The sequence below is a fragment of the Pseudopipra pipra genome, chromosome Z (assembly GCF_036250125.1).
Source record: "Pseudopipra pipra isolate bDixPip1 chromosome Z, bDixPip1.hap1, whole genome shotgun sequence".
Lineage (NCBI taxonomy): Eukaryota > Metazoa > Chordata > Aves > Passeriformes > Pipridae > Pseudopipra > Pseudopipra pipra.
Genome location: NC_087581.1, coordinates 63550885 through 63571111, shown reverse-complemented (window position 1 = coordinate 63571111; position 20227 = coordinate 63550885). Strand labels below are relative to the sequence as shown.

The 20227-nt window shown below is 38.6% G+C and overlaps 1 protein-coding gene across 2 annotated transcripts in view; it reads right to left on the bottom strand.

Annotated features, from left to right (window-relative positions):
• Positions 1–16992, bottom strand: part of TEK (TEK receptor tyrosine kinase) — a 36928-nt gene extending 19936 nt beyond the window's left edge. Inside the window, exons 1-3 of one of the 2 annotated variants that reach the window (XM_064640959.1) lie at positions 16613–16992; positions 5816–6127; positions 788–898 (exon numbers count right to left, since the gene is read on the bottom strand). In XM_064640959.1, the coding sequence (XP_064497029.1) occupies positions 788–898; positions 5816–6127; positions 16613–16664 (475 nt within the window). In that variant the 5' untranslated portion in view covers positions 16665–16992. The remainder of the gene's footprint in view (positions 1–787; positions 899–5815; positions 6128–16612) is intronic. The other variant, XM_064640958.1, reaches the window with a different exon arrangement.
• Positions 16993–20227: the final 3235 nt, after the last annotated feature.

Sequence of the window (20227 nt, the reverse complement as noted above, 5' to 3'; positions counted from 1 at the left end):
ATATATTCCTACATTTCAATAGGAGGTAGATAGCAAAGAGCACATGTTTTCAAGTGTCAAGCAGGAGCAACACGCAGCTGAACAGTGAATTACAAGTGACTCAGGTCCCATGTTATACAGAAGAGTCGGTGTTATGAAAGCTGCAACCTGACTAATTCTTGTAGTTGAATGAAGGACAAAATTTTGTTTACAGTTTTTTCTTTCTAATAGCAGACTACTAGTGATTAATTTCTCAGCCTGAAGAGTATCGTAGAAGAAAAATGACCTCAAAAAGCCATTTGAGGAACGAAACGTATGACTTGAAAAGCAGTAGAAGTGCAAAGAAAGACACACAGGCTTCACAGTGGCACAGTAAAAACAAAACAAAACAAACAAACAAACAAACAAACAAAAAAAAAAAAGGAAAAAAAAACCAAACCAAACCAACCAACCAACCAAAACAAACAAAAACCCCACCAAACCCCCTCCCCCCCCCAAAAACCAAAACCAAAACAAAAGCTAAACCCAGGCAAATATATGAGGAGATGTATAAGGACATCAAAAAGGAAAATAAGAAACAAAGCAGAGGTATAAACAGAGGATTTGGTATTTTGGTGAAAGAGAAGCAAATCAGATCAACATATTGGATATGGCAAATGGCTCCCTTAGGAACATTAAACGTGTGAGGAATTATGTCTGATACAGTTGCACAGCATGGGCAGCATCAGCAATAACTTTAAAACAGTTACTTGGCCCTTAGCTAAGACAATGATAGCAGGAAAGTGAAAAGACGAGAAAGATTGATTACCATTCTTGTAGATCACTGCATCTTCCTCTTTTGATGCCATTCTGATGAAGGAAATATTCACGTGCTCCCCTTTATTTGCTGTAACAGTTAATGCCACTGGGTAGAATGAGGCTGAAAACAGAACAGAAGCATGTGGTAAATAGCAGTTATTGTCACTTTCTTGTCCCTGGCCTGAAAGCTGAGAATGGTTTGCAGCATGATCCTGACCCAGGTTTTGACATCTAAATTTCTTTAGAGCATAAACTGATTCTTTACCAGCAGCAGCCTCAATCTATGTTTGGCAAAGACAGAGGAACTGCCTATATCCTGAAACAACAGATTGCCACTAGAACCTGGGGCATGAAAAAATAATGGACTTTTGGCTGAGTAACTGGAAATACTTCATAACTAGGAGCTCTAACTGGCTGTAAAACACTTTCCCAAGTTTCTTGATCCCTTGAGACACTTTTAAAGCAGACTGGATAAAGTACTGGAAATTGTATTGTAGGGAACATGCTGTCATTGGCAAAAAAATACCTAGAGTGACTCAGTTCTTTTCTATTTAAGTTTTATGATGCAGGACTGTCAAAATAGTTCAGGAGACCACAATCATGCAGGGTCTGGAGAAGATGCATAGATAGAATAGGTTTGTGCTTGTTCACCATGCTCTCTGAAAATACAGAGAGTGTTGGCTTGCACTAAGAACCAAATGAAAAAAAAATAATATAGACAGGCAGTGGTACTTTTACCAAAATATTCTCAGCTGAAAATGTGACTCAATTAAAATAAAAATTCTATGTGAGGGACTGTCTAGATCAGTGATATTTTTCAAATTTCCAGTGGAAAATTGAAATTCATTTTCCTGCTTAAACAGAAAGCTATTTCTACACATTTGTTTATAGTTCTTGATTAAACAAAAAAAGAAAGCAATAGATAGAAGGATTTTCACAACATTCCTGCCTTTTCCTTATCATTACTAGTGGAAAAATATCCTCAGAAGATAATTGGAAAAGGGACAGAAAAATCTCAAGAAACAGTCCTTTTTTAAACCAGTGAAACGGTGATTTTAATTACCATATTACTTTGAAACGAGTTAGAAGTTAAGGATACTTCCTTTCATTTACTTTGAAAATTCCAAAGGAAAGTTGTGAAGTGTTTTGAGGACAAATTCAGGTTTTCAGTCCATTTTTAGCTCTGAGTGTTTATGCCATATTGCTGTTGATATGTTATATGGAGAAAAAACTCTTCTTAGGCGAAGTTGACTTCAAACTTTTCAGCTCTTTACCTGAGTGAGAATTGTTGCACCTTTGTACTTCCCCTTTTAGAGCACTCAGGAGAGTGAGGCATTGATTTGCACCAGTCCCTTTGCTCTTTCTGTTTTTGAAGCTGTTTAGCCTTAAGAGTTCCTCCTGTGCAAGTTCCTCTCAGATAGGTCAATCTGTTTTTCCTTCTCCTGCCACCTGCCTCCCCAACAAGGTGAGTGGCACCTTTCCAACAGGAAGACCCCCCTGAGCTTCAGCTGGAAGAAGAGCATTCATATTCATAGTCAGCTCTGCGTTTGCACAGGTTCCATTTCTGTTAAAGTTGCATTTATTTCACAACAAATAATTTGTTTAAGGAACACACATACAAGTAAGTATGAACTGTTAGACAACTTATTCATCAAAAATTGCCTTTTATCTATAATCATGCCTCCTTTTTTTGGTTAATTTTTACCAAGCTGTTGATAAAGTATTCTTTGATTCACAACAACGGAAATGCGGAAAACAAATTTGGACTCTGTGGCCAAAATTTGGTGGCAAAGAAATACACAGAGGTAGGATCAGAAAGCACAGAAAAAAATTATGAACTAACTTTCTGTCATATGTTATATACAATAGAGCTGTAAAAAATGAGCAGGTAAATCAAGGTTTGTATGAAGCTGAACTCATGTTAGCACCTCCATGATACTATTTTGTAAAATCTGAGGAGTTAAAGAAGGGTAATATTCTTGAAATATTTAAGAAAACAAAAATTTATTATTCCCATTTCAGAATGGAATTTTAATTAAAAATCAAAATGTTTGTGTTATGTGATGTAAAATTAAAGAAAAAATCTGAGCAAGAATGAAAACATTTTTATCAGCCCAAGCCAGCTTCTCTTCTAGAATATTATTTCCTTGAATTTTTTGACATTTTAATGTTTTATTTATGATTAGAAACAAGACAACTACTGAAAACTCACAATTCTTTGCAGAATGGAATTTCCATCCCCTGTGCAGTTCTACTGTTTATGCTCTGAGCCTCTGCCACATGTTTTCATTCCTTTGTAAATGATATACAATTGATTTCAGCAGGACTCTTCCTGCTTGATATTAAGTACATGCATGAGAATCTATTGAGAATTTGTCATTTTACCTAGACACTGGTATCTGCACTTATATCTTAAAGAAATAGAGAATTCTAATAGAGAATAATGAAATAAGATCTCATAAGAAACAGGCAAACAAAAACTTCAAGCAATCCCAACTTACTGTCAGCTCCCAAGTTAGAAGTTATTTATTAATAACAAATGCATAGTGAAAATCGTTAGCTACATAAGAAAAAAAATTCAACAGCTTTCACAAAAATAAATTACTGGTTACAAATGATCCTAAGGGATTTAGTTGCAGTGTTTTTTGGACCAAATTTAGTGAGGCAATACCAATTGTTTTAACAAGATATTACGCTTTTGTATTCCTATTTTTTTTTCTTTGCATTTGGTTAGGCTTAACAAAAACACTTTTTCTTCAGGGTATTGTTGCAGTGGAAAGAAACGCACACTCCCTGTTGGGCTGAGTTCCAACATATTTTTAGATTGTGACTTGTATTACACAATTTCACATCTCGAGTGTGCCAATGCCTTATAGAGACATAACGAACTGAGCTGCAGGACAAGTGCCATAATGCTCTGTTGCTAGCGTTTCCATTATTGTCTCTTTTCCCACTCTATGTCTGAGTTTCTGTGGGGAAAATGCAATCATGCGCATGAAAATAAACATTTATTGTGTAGAGAAATTGCATAAATTATATTTGACTAGAGGGACAACAGGCTATTCTCTATAGTGTTCTATTCTATATATATGTACTGTATGCAGTATAAGCACCACTCCCCATGAAAAGATAAAGCATAAACTTTTCCTTCTCATTGCGTGTATGAATATTATGGGTATCCATAATGATGGAGCATAAAGAATTCAGGAGAATAGACTTGTTACTTTCAGAATAGCAGATGTGTAGAATAAATCAGGAAAATGAACCTGTTACTGTTACATATTTTACACCAAAAATCCTCACTTTTTCTCCATACCTTATAATATGCATATAATCAGGCAGATGGCAGCTTCCACTAATTCAGTGGGGCTAACCAAATGATTAACACTTAGTGAGTGTTTCAGCAACTTCTTGCCCTGAGGATTCAAAACAGGGGCTGGATTTTCAGAACTGCTCCTTCTTCCCGTGATTTTTTTGTGTCCCTAATGGGAAACTGCAAATTTCAACTCTTGCTCAATTTTTGCTGTTGAAAAACGCATTCTGCCTTTAAAAATTATACAGACAACAACAGTAAAGTGGAAAGAGGTCTGTTTTCCAGTTACCAATACTTTGCCAAACTTCACAGTCCTTCCTTGACTTCTTCTTCCTCTTTCTGTGCATTTTAATAGCTTTGAGGATTTCTGATGCACCTCTTCCTCACCCATCTAATCTGATTAGATTATACACCTTCAATGAGGATTTGCTAGTTCAAATTTTGTTAGTGAAAGCTTTTGCAGAGAAAATCTGAGAAATAAATTCAAACCCAGAAATGAATCAAAGAAACCTACCAACTGCTGGTGTGAATGTTACTTCTAGTTAGAACAACTTCTGCCACATAAGAAGCTTTCAAAGTTTGATTACTTAAAAGTCTCTGCTCCTAGGTCCACAGATACCAAGTGCAAAGAACTGATTGATTCAGAAGACATTCTTCCACCCATGCATGTTGTTCTACAACAGAACAGCCAGAAATGTGCTTAGCTCACTGGCAGTCTGCCACAGGCAAGGTCACATATTGACTTTCCATGGACTGTTATCTTATCTCCTCCTCACTGCAGCCTCCTTTGAAACAATGGAGTTGTCAGTCTGCATCTGCAGAGCTTTCTTGGTGACCAATCCGAAGCCTTCAAAGACCACATTTGGTCAGAGAAAACATAAGCCAAAGAAAAATGCACCTTTCTTCCAACATACCCCTATTCAAAGAAATAAATAGAAGCTAGCTGCAGCTCTGAAAAATCAAAGTACCTCCTTTCATAAATTTACTATCTAATTCCAGGAGATATCAACAACAAAAATTGGTCTTACTAAAACCTTACAAAGAAAGGTTAAAAGTGTAAAGTCACCTGATTAACCAGCTGCCATGGCACAAAACATTAGCAGCACAGTAAAATCTACAAAAAAATCAGTCACAGTTTTGAGAACCTGATGTGCTGCAGAAAATTACCCAAAATTTCTTGTACTTTTCTGTAGTTTATAGTGATCTCTGCTTAGAACCTTGTCCCAGATGCCTTATGAGGTCCAGAAGCAAGAGAAATTTTGCACATAAAAAATTGTAATTTACAGGTAGTGTGCTGGACCTGGGAAATTCCACCTTTTCATCTGACTATCTCCCTTGCCATATTTGCTTTTTCTCCCATGCATAGCCTTAAAACTGAAATCAAGTGAATAGTGAAATCTGTAGTGGGTTTTTGTGAATATCCCTCTTAGATTTTGTAAAACTTCTCTGGAGTTTCTTTCCAGTGTCGAAATGGATCCTTTTTTTTTTTGTTTCACAGTGACACAGAATGTGCAGATCCAATGTTGCTGACCTTAGGCAAGGCAATTATTTTCTAGGCTCAGGTTACCTATTTATTTAGAAAAATAGAATAGTGATGTTTAGCTATCTGCATTTCAGACCTATCAAGATTTTAAAATGGAAGCTCGCTTAGGAATCAAGGGTCCGGGATGTGAAAAACCCACTGCAGATAACTGAAAAACCAGTTATCTGACCACCATACAGTACCTTGCAGTGGCATCTTCATGGTGTGTATCCTTGTCACCTCATCCTTGAGTTTCCCTTCACAGTAATATGCTCCGATAGTTTCCCTGGCCTGTTCCCTCTTCCACACCACTGTTTTGGCTGCTGCTCTCTTTGAATCTTCATTAACTTCCAGTGGTTCCCGGTGCTGGTTTGTCACATCCTCCTGGTCTCGGTCGATTGTGATAGACTCACGGGAACGCCATTTGGAATTGATACATATCAGTGATGTCTCAGAGTTGCCCACCAGAGGGAAGGAATTGATCAGTATGAGGTCCAGTGCTGCTTCCACTTTACCTAATGAAAAAAGCATCAAACAAACAAACAAAAAAAAAATTACTGCAGGCTTCAAGTATGTGGATGATCAAAGCACCAGGTAAACTGTTTCACCCTGTGCTCAAGGTTTCTCTGTCTGGTGCCCTGCATAGCTCTTGAGCAAAACAAGAACATAGATGAATTATTCTGCTACACTGGCATTTACTTTTTATGACACAAACAGACGGAGTTTGTTCGTCTCAGAAAAGGCAGTAAGTCTCGCAAATATGTAGAATTTTTTTCAGGAGCTGTTGCAGAAGCCCAAAGAAAACCGTGGGTTGCAGGAGCAGATAGATCTGTGTTTAGTTAGGCATGCACATAAATACCTCAATGCTTTGCTGGTAACAGGGGCAGCAGATGATAAGGTTGTCAGTTTAATAGTGTTTCTTTTATGTCTTTTACATGGGTTTAATATGTATGAATTGATGTAAAGCAGTTATGTCTTTCAGTTATAGGAGCTGATAATACTTGGAGCATGTAGTGGTTTTTTTCAGCTGTTTTATGAATTTGAACTAATGATTTCATAGTCAATCACATGGTAACCATTTGAAGCCCTAACAGACAGTGGCAAGAACCATAGCACAGAGCAACTTTCTCAAAAAGAAAGAGCAAGTCAGCAACACCAGTTAAGTGAGGTTAGGTTTAAATCACTCTAAATTACTCCCTTTGATTTATAGAACTTCCAGAAATACATGGAGATGGAAGACATTTGAAAATGATAGATACAAGCCTAACCAAAACAGCCACTGGCAGAGTGCTACAGTTTTAGTTGTTTAAATGCAAATAGCTGGAGGGAAATACAGTTCTTCTATAATGAACAATTGGCAAATAATAGGCGTTTCCCTTTATTTTTGAAATTCAGGGTAAGGAGAAGGGAAACAGTAACATTTTTTCCAGCTGAAACAGGAAGAATAATTGATTTCTTTTATTCATCACATCTATTTTCCTGCTTTGGATACAAGTGTATTTTGTATTTACACAGAGAGACCTAATATTTAATGCCACTCAGCTTCCAAATGTTTCTCTGATGGGAAGGAAGGGGTATAGTCTTAGATAAGGGAGGTCAAAAGGTCTTAGTGCTGACTGCAGTCTTTGCGTGTGTCTCTGCAGAGCTCTGGGCCAAGGGAGGAGGTCCTCCTCTGCTTTCAATGCAAGCAACCACTCTGGGGACTGAAGTATCTTGACAGCACATTGACACTCACCACACCCAACCAGTCTTCCACAGCCACCACCCTTTCATGTGCCAGCCCAGATAGCTGGCAGTTACATAATGGAGAAAGGAAACCTTCTGGAAAGGATGCAGTGGCCATTAAAGTAAATACTACATAAAGGTGCAGGTCAGCAAAGTCAGTTTGTCCTGCTGCACATTGCAAATCTAAATCCTTTGAATGAAGTTAAAGAGATATGTGATAGAAATTAGGCCAGACTCATTAATTTTATAGGGCATTTATCTCAAGGCGCTTAGTTTTACATGGGGAACACTTGTGCTCTTACTATGGGTCTGATGCATCAGCTGAAGGCAGATACAGTTCATCAATCACCAGCACTGAGAGCACCTTCAGTTTATATCAGCAAGGATCACATGCCATGTAGACATATTCTTAAAGCCATAAATTGCAAGATCCTGATTTCTGCAAACTTTCGTGAAACTCAGAACTAAATTTGCATCCAAATTCCATGACTTGATATAATTATCTGTGTTGAGGTCAGGCAGAGTGTTAGAGATCAGAACTGGAATATTTTGATGTTTCTGCCTAGAGTCCACAGGTCACAGAGTGCCTTTCCAATTTGTCTTTCTGATACAGAGGTATGGACCCAAGGGGCCGGGGGCCTTCAGAGGATATCTGCTCATCCAGGGCTCACGTTCCATTTTCTATAGCATTTCTCTGTTCCTCTGGCTTCCAACAAAGATTGAAAGGTAAAAATAACACCTTTTTCTTCCCCTGCGTCTCAACCTTTCAACACATCGAGAAAAAGCAGCAGGAGAAGTCTGAATTTTGAGGACTAGCTTTCATGTTGCCTTCGATCCATATGCAAGATGAAGTGAAGCAATATCCAATCAGATTCAGGAACACCTCTTTCCTTGCCGTGATACAAATCGTGTAATAAAGTTGTAGAGTAACCAAAAGTTAGACTCACTGCTTATCTATAATTTTGATTCTGAATGAATCAAAATCTAGCCACTGGTGAATGGCTAGTGTTCTGATTCTCTGTCTAAATATAGGGTTTTTTTGTTATATTAAACAGTGTAGGGTAACCCAGCCATCTGACTGAGGTAGAAGGAACACAGAGAGAGTTTCGTGTCTTCCCAGAGAAGCACTAGAAGGCTTTTCTGCCTCCAAAGTGAATTTATATCTATGCATAAGTATGGAACCATGTGCCATGCATGGTTTTACAGCTAAAGCTTCACAGCTGGAATACATTAAAATAAAAGCTAAAATATATCCAAATGATATTTTGCACTAAGAAAAGCTATGTTTTATGTGTAATTTGGGAAAAAAAAAACAAACAAAAAAACCAACCAAACAAAAAACCAACAGCACCTTAGCAGACTAAGGCCTTGGAGTTGATAGGAAGGCTTTATAGTAATGCAACTTAAACTAACCCAACAGTGCCTGCTAAAAAGGAATTTGCCTAGTCTGGCAAAAGTTAGGCAAATCATGTCCTTGATGTTAATGATGACTTTAAGTATATAAGGACCACATAAGGACAACAGGATTTAGCTCTCTGAGAAAAGCATGAAAAATATAGACAGGAAACACACTGCCTCTTAGCAGGGACAATCCTCTGTGCTTCCTTGAAAAAGTTCTTTGACTCCTGCCCTGGTCCTTGAAGAAGTGACCTTATCAGGAAGTCAGTTTGCTGTGTGTGCAAATAGATTTTGAGAAGAGAAAGCACTTGCAAAAGGCCCAAGCTGTAAATGGGAGATACCACGCAAGGAAGACTCATTGCCCTGTATTTATGACACTCACTCATAGTGGTGCAGTGCTTTGAGCTTTTCCAGCACGGAGAAACTATAACAATAAGTTTAAATAACAGCACTATAGCCCAGACAGCAAAATAAATGGAGGGAAACAAGTCCCTCTTAGCCTATTCTTAGTTACAAGATTGTCCTCTCTCTCTTGCTGTGAGATACTCAGCTGTATCTTTCAAAACTTCTCTAGTACAAATTTCTGCACTCACAGCTCAGTAAGCCAATCCTGGACTGCATCAAAAGAAGCATAGCCAGCAGGTCAAGGGTGATGATTCTGCCCCTCAGCTTTTGTGAGACTTCACCTGGAGTGCTGCATCCAGCTCTGGGGTCGCCAGCATGAAATGGACATGGACCTGTAGAAGCATGTCCAGAGTGGGACCACCAAGACGATGGAGGGCTGGAGCACTTCTCCCATGAGGAAAGGCTGAGCTGGTTCGTATTGTTCACCCTGGAGAAGACTCCAGGGATATCTTGTAGCAGCCTTCCAGTTCCTAAAGGGGGTACAAGATAGCTAGAGAGGGCTTTTTGTCAAGGCCATGTCAAGACACAATTCTACTCAAAGAGCAAGAAAGTTTCTGATAAAGATTAAAATATTGCTTCTCTGTATCCGAATTGGTGCTAGACACTAGAGTTTGTGAGAAAATGGGGCAATTTTGAGCTGACATAGTTTTATGCCAGAGATGAGTACCCACAGCAACTCTTATGAGAAAAGTGTTATGATTTGTTCTTTCATCTCAGAGACTCCCTGCCCATATACTTCCAGATTTACACTGTTAACCCTTGTCTTGTCCCCATGAAAACATGGGAATATTCTAGGTGTTTTCTGCACAATGTGATGGCTTTCCAAAGTTGCCTGTTATTTGGAAAAATGTTCAACACTGGAATGCTTAACACTTCTCTACCATAGCAAGCAGCCAGAGTGGTTAGCTCCATCACAAGATAACCATACTCCACTGCCCTTCAAAAACCACATAAGATGGACATAGGTCGTATTTGCAAGGTGTCTTGAGAATGCAAAGTTCTGAGTAAAAGTTTTAGGTGTTAGTATCAAGTAGAAGTGGAAACAAAGAAATTGTTTAGACATTACACATCTAATTATGTATTTATTCTCCTTATATTTGTAGAGCTTTATTATTAATTGCTTGAAGTGACTCTAAGATGGAAGTCTTTCGCTTGGCATTAGGCGTGTATCAGAGGAAAAAGAAGACCTGTTGTAAGAGGCAAGCAGAACGACTGATACTTTTAATGTACTAAATACTTAAGAGAGAAGGAGAGGGCAGAAAATTCTAGTAAATTCCATCCCATTTTTCATGAGTGAAGCAAAGAAAATAGAAGGTGATATAATAGGTAATGTTTTGGTAGTTTGTTTGTTTGTTTTTTTAACGGTATTGCTTGTAACACAAATTATTTCTGCTTTTAAGTATCTGGGAATATGAATGTAAAATATATAGATACTATACTAACAGGGAAAAAATAGAATCTGCACTTAGTTTTGGTGTTATGCTGGAAGGGAAACAGTCAGTTGCACATGACACTCACTGTAAGATTTAAAAGTCATTTAGACACTGGTAAAAACATATGTCCCAAATTGTAAAGACATTGACCCCTTTCCCTTCAAGTTTCTTAAACAACACCAAACACTCCCTCTGCTTGAAAGAACAAGGTTTTCATTTAGAACAAACCTAACTTGCTAAATAGCCTACCTCTCAGTATTTCCAATAAAACAATTTTTTTGTCCATATAAAGACTCTCACTGTTTGTATCTTACATGATGCTGCCGAGCAGCTGTGGGATTGTTCACAGTTCAAATATGAAGACCTCTTGCCTTTAGAAATAGAGCACTATTGTGGAGGGAAGGTATTGTGAAACTATTAAAAGATGAAAAATTAGTGACAGAAAATCACTTTTCCACTTAGTAGCAGTTGGAAGACCCGGAGCACAAGTGTGAAAAATAAAATAGTTTGTCAAAGCCACTAGGGCTGCCTATCTGGGAATCTGCTTATCCGCCTTTCTGTACACCTGGAGCAGCTGAAGGAAATGCAACTGCCTTGTTGTTCTCTCTACATGTCAGTTGTTTCATAACCAATCAAAACAATCTTTTAAGATGAAAAAGCTGGAAAAGAAACACTGCTGCAGCTTGGCTGGGGGTTTCCTAGGGAGGGTACCTAAATGTGTGTGCGTAATAACCAAATAACCAATATGTAGAAAGATACTTTCTCATGATTTGTGCTTAGACTTGGTTGACCACAAGCAAGTAAAGTGTAAAACAACCTATCAGCAGAAATGGCTTGTTGAACAACCAGCCTACAACATGGTAGGTAATGCTGAAAAAGAATGAGGAATGTGGAAAAGCTTGAGTAGAATGAGTCTGTAGTTCAGGTGCATCTGGTTGGATTTTAAGCCAGCCAGTAGAAAGTATTTGCACACCAAAATACATATGTCCATAGCAAGGCTGGTCCTTGTAAGTTGCCTTATGAAGCTACTATTTATACTACAGATGTGTACTGTTTGTTGTATGTGGGCATGTGCCAAGCTGGAGTAAGCAAAATAACACAGGTAAACCATTAGTCTTCATAGGATATATCAGTGCATACAACATGCACAAGGTTAGCTGTCTGGAAGTGTGTGTGAGTGTTGACTTCTGGAAGGACATACTCTGATGCACTTCTGCTTTTACAGTAGTGTACCCTTCCTTTGCCACTTACTGATTTTTCTGAGTGAAGCAGTGGCAGAGGTTTCTGGTGCTGAGCACACTTTGTGACTAAGGAGTCTAAAGTCCCTGACCAGTGGCAGGTCTTTGATGCATAGCCAGGAAATAACACAAGGGAAAATCATCAGCACAATCAAAAGTGCAGTTTGAACTGCACTGTCAAGGGAGACTTGTTGCTCTCTGAAGGAGAAATTAACCAAGACACTTCATTAGAGAGGCTGGCAGTGCAAAAAGTAAATAAATACCAGGCAAACAAAATACCAGCCTTGAAGAAAGAAGTTTACATTTCTGGATACAACAATGCTATTTCTCAATCTGTCTTTTGAAAATCCTTTCAGAACTTAGTAAATACCTAATATCTTTATACCCCAAAGGGTTTATAATTTCCTAGTGATGAATTACAAAAAGAATTTTAATAGATTTTTTTATTCTTTATTATATGACCCTTGTTTAACAGTTGGAGAACAGTTATCAAAACTGTATTCTAAAAAACAATCAGCATTTTAAACTCTTCGTAGGAAAGTCTCTAGTTCAGACATGGTGGTTCTTTGCTTTATATCTCCACTGAAACTTCAGTGAAACAGCACCCTAAATATTATCTACTGGCACACGGTAGAGACTGTCTTTGGAGGACAGTTCTTCATTGCAGTTTCCGTAAGATTTTCAAGATTTTTCAAATAGGTCTTGCATCTGACACAAGTAGTAGGTGCATTCATTTTTGGTTCACTTCTCCTATGCCTACCCAACACCCTTCATAACACAATAACTTCTTGGTCTTCCACAGAAAGCTGAACAGGGGTTTTGCGTGTTTAAGAGATGAGTCTAGACCAAGCAGGCTCAAGTCTCTGTGATCTTAAACTAAATATCTCGGATATGAAATCTAGATCAGGGTTCCAGCCTAGGTAATTCTCATTGTGAGCACATGAAGGCCTAACAGTATCTCTGTCCCCTGCCCTAAAGCCAACTGCTCAGTGGCAATCAGTCTCTCTGACTTTTATGTTCCCTTCTGTACCCCAAAGCCTTCCAGATAAAAATCTTGTGGGTATCAGAAATCTCTGCAAAACACTACACTTCATTTTTCCCTTAAAACGAACATTCAGCAAAAAAATTAATCCATCCAACCATCTTAATTATGACCAAATACCAAACCAATATATGTGTATATATAGAGAGAGACAGGGAGAGAGATGAAAATTTTATCTAAAACAATTTCATATGTTAACACTTATGAAAGTAGTGTGATTTCATTTCACCCTTTCAGATTTGATTCCTCTGGGTCTGACGTAATGCCTTTTAACTCCTGACTATTCCCAGCTGTTGAAATGACCTTTGGGAACAGCAGCTTTCTGAGAGCAACTCTACCTCTCACTAGGTCTGAACCAGGAGCAGTATGGCAGGCAGAGGCAATTGCTGGATCTCACAGATCAAATACACTTCAGGAACAAAGAATGAAATTGGGTTTAAATTTCTCTTGTAATTCACATTCGTAGTTTGATAATTTAGGTGTCAGAAAGGTTGTGCATCAGTGTAATGTCTAGTCATGTTACGAATACCAGATATTAAAATGTCCTAGTCATACTTATGAAATACCTGAGATTAAAAGGTCAAAGGCAGTTTGCCTCCATTGCTTTGGCTGTGGGAAGCTCAAAACCCCAGTCCTGCAGCTGTAGGACAGACTGTTTGAAGTTCAGGTGCCATTTTGATCTGACAACAGCCTATTTGAAGATGCCCACACAGGCCTAATCCCTTTACTATGGGAAGAATGATATTCATGTTCACTGTCACAGGCATGCATTAGCTAGAGGTTAATACAGGTTTTCTTTTGGTCAAGCTTCTCAAGAGGAAAAAAGTTTTGAACCAGAATTGTTACAATTTTCCAGTCCAACTGAAAATTTTGATTGTCATTTTTAAAAGCCTACAGCATTATAAAGGTGCTTGTATGTCTGGTAATGTCTATTAAAAGCTTTTCAATTTTCTACATGTGAAAATGAGTCGCATAATATTGGTAAAAATTTGGGATTTTTTTCACAACACCTACTGATCCCAAAGAAAATACAACCAATAACAGGGTGATAAAGAGCTACCACTGAATGCCACTGCACTGACTTACTCTACTGTTACCTTTTCTTAAAAGGCTAATATAATCTTTTAAGTCTTTTACCATATATGGTTCCAATGCTAAATCAGAAGAAAAAAATTAAAAAATCCAACTGGATCTAAGACTATTGGTAGGGCAAAGCTATAGCACAGAAGATTCTGTCTGTCTTGGAGAACAGAGACGTTTGGCGATATATTTGTCTTCTGCCAGAATTAGTCAAAGAAATGTTCTTGAAACTGACGGTACTTATTGCCGGTTTTCACAAATTCTTTACTGCTGGTGGTCATCTTGCTAAAATAAGGCTCACGCATGAACATTTCTGAGAGCTCACTGTGAGAAGCTCCAAACAGATTTCCAGATGATCTGAGGGTGGCAAAGGCATGTCTGAGGTGAAAGACAAGTAAGTTGTTACACTCCTTTCTTGCTTCCAGGGGAATGAGTCTGCAGCTCTTCTTTGGTCAGAACCTTGGTGTTTGAACCCATACTTCAGGAGAGATGTGGGATCATTTTGCTACTCCAAAATGCTGACTGGAGTATAATCAACCAAAAGAAAAAACATGTGGCAATACTAAGTCTAGTTTGAAGAATCCCAACAGGATTAAATTTAACCCCTTGTCAGTTTAATTGAACATTGGCTATAGCATATACAGAGCAAAAGTGGGCATTTGTGTATATTTTGAACACCACCTTCCAAATTGGATCGTTAGCTCTAGCTGCAAATGGCGTGCTGCTATTAAAAATAAAAGACTCTAAATCAAAGGCCATTTCTTGTAATGAGAGCCAAGGCAGTGCTTTTCACCTTGGAAAAGGGTGGAGTGGATTTTGTGCCTACCCAGCAACACACCCAGAGAAGCCCACAGTCATCAGGGATAAGGTTAAGCCAGTTCACTGTCTGTGCTGAGTGTAAAGCCTCCCCTGCTCAGGGAATGTCATTCCTGCTTTCCTGAACTCCGCCTGCAGTATCTAGAGGAAAACGGGCTTGCATTGTCTTCCACTGCTCGCCCCAGGAAACATGATATCATTCTCAAACAAAAGCGGGAAAGCTGACAGATCTATTGAGATGGGTGTGACTACAGCACACACCTCAATGGTCAGCCCTTGTGGAAAATGCAGTGACTGGCAGCTCTTCAGTGCTGAGCTGTCTGTGCTCTCCACGTTTTTGCAGCTAATCCCTGCAGATGGCTTTTGTTTCTCCTGTACCTGTGACTTAAAGAACGATGTTTGCTTCCTGTGTCAATTAGGTACGTGTCACCACGCAGAGAAACAGGAGAGACAAGGAAAAAAAGTTGGAGTAACTGGACTTTCCTTTCCTCTCCATCCATGATGCTTACAGCACCAGATATCTCCTAAAAGTGTAGAGCTGGAAGTGATCAGAGGGCTAAATAGGTTGAATCGATGTGCAGTTAAACAATCAAGGAACTGAAGCCACAAAAGAGGGATTGGTAAAAAATATGCAGCCTATTAAAGCAATTGCTAGATAAGAATATTTCCAAACATGATCTCAACAGATTGCAAACACTTTTTTTTTTTTTTCTGCATTAATCCCTAGCCTTTTATAGATGACAAAAGTAACATATCAGACTCATACTTTTACTGTTAGCAGCTGTTAACATGCTGCTAATCAAGGTCTGGGAAGTGTAAAGCAAATGAAAAGCAAGTTGCATGGCAATGAGGAATTCTGCCTTTTCTTGGTACTTTCTTGTTTTCATTGCAGCTCAATTTGAAGTTTTACAGCACATTATATTTTTACTGTGAGATGGAATGGAACAACCTATGCATATCTCAATTAAATGGTTAGGAGTGTGTTAAGAGTCTAAGGTTGCCATGAGTTGTGTTCTGCTTTTTTACAGAAAGATCATTACAGAAGAAACTGTCTAGAAAATCAAAATGAGGATTGTAAAAGCAATACTCTAATGCTGAGAAGCTACAAGTTTGATGGCAAGGATGCAGCCTTCCTCAGGACTCTGCATGTGATAGATTCAGCAAAGTATCTCTAACACGAATGCTACAAATACTGTAAACTAAATTTGCATTAGTATAATCTTCGTGTTTCTGCAGATATCTTTTATGACTGACTTCTGACTTGCTGAACTCATGATGTTTGCTGATAATATTGAATCACTGTTTAATTGTGTTTGAAGTGTTTTTAATTGATCTTGTATAATGTGCATTTTTTTCCTCTTTCATCCACTGACTTTCATCTAAATTCCAGTTGTGGAATCTTATCTAAAATCAGATACTGGAATACCTAGACACATCAATAGCACAGCTAGTTCATAAAGTCAGTCACAGAAAAAGGTTACATTTAATCTGTATTTAGAACAGATTTCTTAGGGAAAGACACCAATGATTTCAAAGTTATGAGCTGTATGAAAAAGTTAATACCTTTAGACAGAAAAGAAACCTTGTTGCACCATGAGTATGTGTCAACAAATGATTTCAACAGTTAAAAGCATAGCACTGTATTCTACATGTAGCTAAATCATCCCCAATAGCTTGGCCACAGTCCTGCCCTCACTCACAGTGAAGGCTCTGCACAGAGAGAAGTGGACTCACTGAAACAAGCATGAGCACTTAAATCAGTGAAGTGTTAAAGGACAGAGAGTCATGCGTTTCACCGGCACACTGTGTAAGAAACAAAAAAGACATGACAGATCCACTACAGCTGTTAAAGCCAAGGCTTACCTGAAATCAACAGGCTGAATCCATAGAGAACTAGGTGTGCTAGAGGGTCCATGCTTTCCAAAATATATCCATCCAGTTCTTGCAGTCGCTCATGGAGTATCCTTTTCTCGGGGTAGACCTTTACCAGTTCCTCCTGTGCTGCATGGTACACTGTTTACAAGTCACAGGCAAGAAATCAGAGCACTGGCGCAGGCTGGAACAGTCTCATTGCCGTCTGAGTACAGGGAGTTTAAGTTCCTTTTTCCTGTTTCCTTTGTAGATTAGGATGGGAAAGGCAGGATCTTAAAGGCATTTTTGTATCAGCAGGACTGCAAGGCAGTGCAAATCCCATCCATCCAGCAATACATCAAAACAATTATCTGGAGCTGCTGGAGAAGCGGGGGACTGCTGTTGGTCACAGTCAGCAGAATAGGAACAATGATGGAATCCTCCAGTAGGCGGGAGAGTGCGAGAAAAAGGTCCTCCACCTAGGTCCAGTAGGTGTAAAGTGTTATTATCCCCTTCTCAAAGTCTGCTAACTTCTCAGGATGCTATCATCTTTTTCCCTATTTATTTAATCCGTGTGTAAGCTGCTGGCTGCAATGCATTTCTGCACACAATAAGGAAAATATGAAGTAAACAGTAACAAAACAGCCAGCTGAATCCAGTATAGACCAAAGCCATCCAATGCAGCACACTGCTCTGTTAGTTCATGTGTTTTACTGGAAAAAATTTTCCTTTACATTTGACAATTGGAAACAGACTGAAAACTTGTTGCAATAATAAATCACACACAGAGCGATTATTACTACATTGGGATTAAAGTGCCCACATCACTTAGGGAGGTCTCAGAAGCTAAAACAAAACATAAGGAAAAAATACAAAGAAAAACACACAAAAAATTAAATAAATGGAAAGGCAGCACTCAGATATATAATCAGAATTGGAAATAAAGAGTAACCTTATTTAGCCCTTGACTAACCATGATCCGTGACAATATAGCATTTGAAAGCCAAGTAGTTCTGCCAAGATGCTACACACAGAACTACTTACATGGAAGTATAGAAAAGGGAATGTTCAGCATAACCTTGGAAATGGGGTATGGCTTGATCCTACTTTGATTTAATATATTTTTAGCCTTTGATTGTAGTGTGGATTTCACAAAGGAAGTCCTTTACACCCAAGATCTTTTGCCATGTGGACAGAATGGTGTCACACATCTACCACAGGAGATGTCAAGGCAGTAACCCAGAGTTCTTCCTTATGCGTTCCTTATGTGTGCCACCCCATTCTCAATGTAACCAAAAGCCAAACCAAGCAGGAACTTACACTGAAAATACCCTCTGTTTGCAAAAACACAGTGTGAGGTCCAGACACTAATAAAACTCGTTTTGATGCTTAAAGGAGGCAGAATATAAGATATTTCTCTGGTCTGATTTCAGACTAAAATACACGTATGTATTTTGTCCATCTTAGATTTTGGAGAACACCTACTCCTCTTCTACTCTTAGACATGAAGCAGCAGTGATTATCATGCTCCAATTGCAACTTAACCTTTATAAGCCTGCTGGTATTGGTCCCTCTAATATCAGAATACTTAGTGCATTACCAGATACTAAGTATTATCATGTTTTCTATCTAATGGATAACTCTGTTTTGTTGTTCATTTAATTTAAGTTAGACTATCCTTGCATTTTTTTTAATGCCTTTCAATTTGCTGAGGGATGGAGAGCAGGAGAGGGTAAGGGAAGAAAGTGTTAAACAACTTCAGTCAAGGCTGTGGTTCTCCAGATTGCTATTGTAGGATTAGGGGTGTTTTTAAACTTTTCATTTAAATCTCACTTCCCTGGGTGTAAAGAGGTCAATGAGGAGAAATGTATCATGTCTCCATTTGAAATGCATCTAAATGCAAAGCAATGCATACAGGCTGCTGCTGATACTGATTTTGCAGTTTGCACAATGGGCCAGGTCAGCTGTTCACTCTTTTTTGAAGAACCAGCTTGTGCCTACTGATCACTTCATCTGCCATGACAACAAGGTAGCTGTTTATCTCAAGGATAGAGTGGACAGCATAAATATGCAACACTCCAAAAACACAGGAAGGTTCCAAAGATCTTCTGAAGCCAGAGGAAAGGAAATATATACTTTAAGTCCTAATTTGCTTGGGGTATCAGCATCAGCCATTTCATGTATTTTTTTTTGTGCTTCATTACAAAATTTCATTTTCAAAGAAATAAAGAATAGCATCTATAATTCAGCAAACATTGAAGTACTTGTTTATGTGTAATATGTGTTTAAACTTAGATCTGTTTCTCTTTGGAAGTCTTTTAAGTGCCACAGTTTGATTATTGCTCCCACTGATGTCAAAATTTATCACATGATAATCTTCTGCTAGACTGTAGAATATAAAGTATTTCAGTTGTTCTGATTTATTCTCTCTCAAAATTAAGTGTCTGACAGCCCTACCTTCCATACTTTCATCGTTATATTTCATGTGATTAGAATGTAAGCCTTTCCTAAAGTAGGTCATATCAATTTTCCATCCTGTGAACTAAAAGCTGATCACCCCTCTGATTAGTGAGCTATTAATGAGCTGAAGAACTGCAAATAGCCTTTGGCAAAACCAGATTGACAGTAAAAGAAACTGGGCTAAAAGTGAGGATGGCACACAGAGTAAAATATGGTACTGAATTACTCTAACTTTTGTTCCATGTGGGGCTGTTGACTACCAGGCTGGCCAGTGAGCATGCCCATGGCACGTGCTTGGAGACAAGAGGGGGTGTGTAGCTGTATTTGGGCCCCATGGGTTACACCCTTGTCTTTCTAGAGGTACTTGGAAAGACTCTGAAAGATGATTTCTAAAGAAATCATCAGGAACATCAGTTTTTGTGGGGGTTAACTGCTGATTTAAACATACCAAAATTCACATCTAACTTGACACCCATCACAAGGGCATGCATGAGTTTTTAAATTAGTTGCAGCAGGGAAACAAACTGTCTTTCAACATGGAAATATAACCCTAGCATTAAACGTGGTTTTTCATAACTCTGTTTGCTGAAGGCTAATTTTATGATATGTCAAGTGGCCTGAACTCCTGACACCAGGCTTTCCTCTTTAGATAAGCAGCTCACTTGTCTCAAGGACAATCCATTCATCCATGCTGTACTGCATGGAAATATGTGAGGAGGAAAAAGAAACAATACCACTCTGCACTTCTTTAATCAGGTAGATGTGTTAGCAGAAGTCACATATCCTCTTGCAGTGTCTGGTTGTATTATGTTTTTTGGAACCAAGCCATTGCTTTGGCCTTGACGTGATGTTAGTATGTGTTCGTAGGAGGCAGTGAAGGAACTTCAGGAATTATTGCTCACCACAATCAGCTAATGTGAAACAGAGGCTCACAAATGGTGGAGTTTAAGCTTCTTTTCTTGAACAGGTCCTGTTCTCCTCTGCAACACAGCTTATGCCACTGAGGCCAGTCAGCTGCTGCCTTCCTGTCTTCCTTGATAGTGAAATGAAAGGGAATTTATTGCAATGGATTTAAGCACAGGATCTGACAGGATTGTCAGGTTTCTATCAAGGGGAAAGTTCATCTGGTAAAACAAAACAGGAGTACTTTAGGGCCTCTGTATCAGT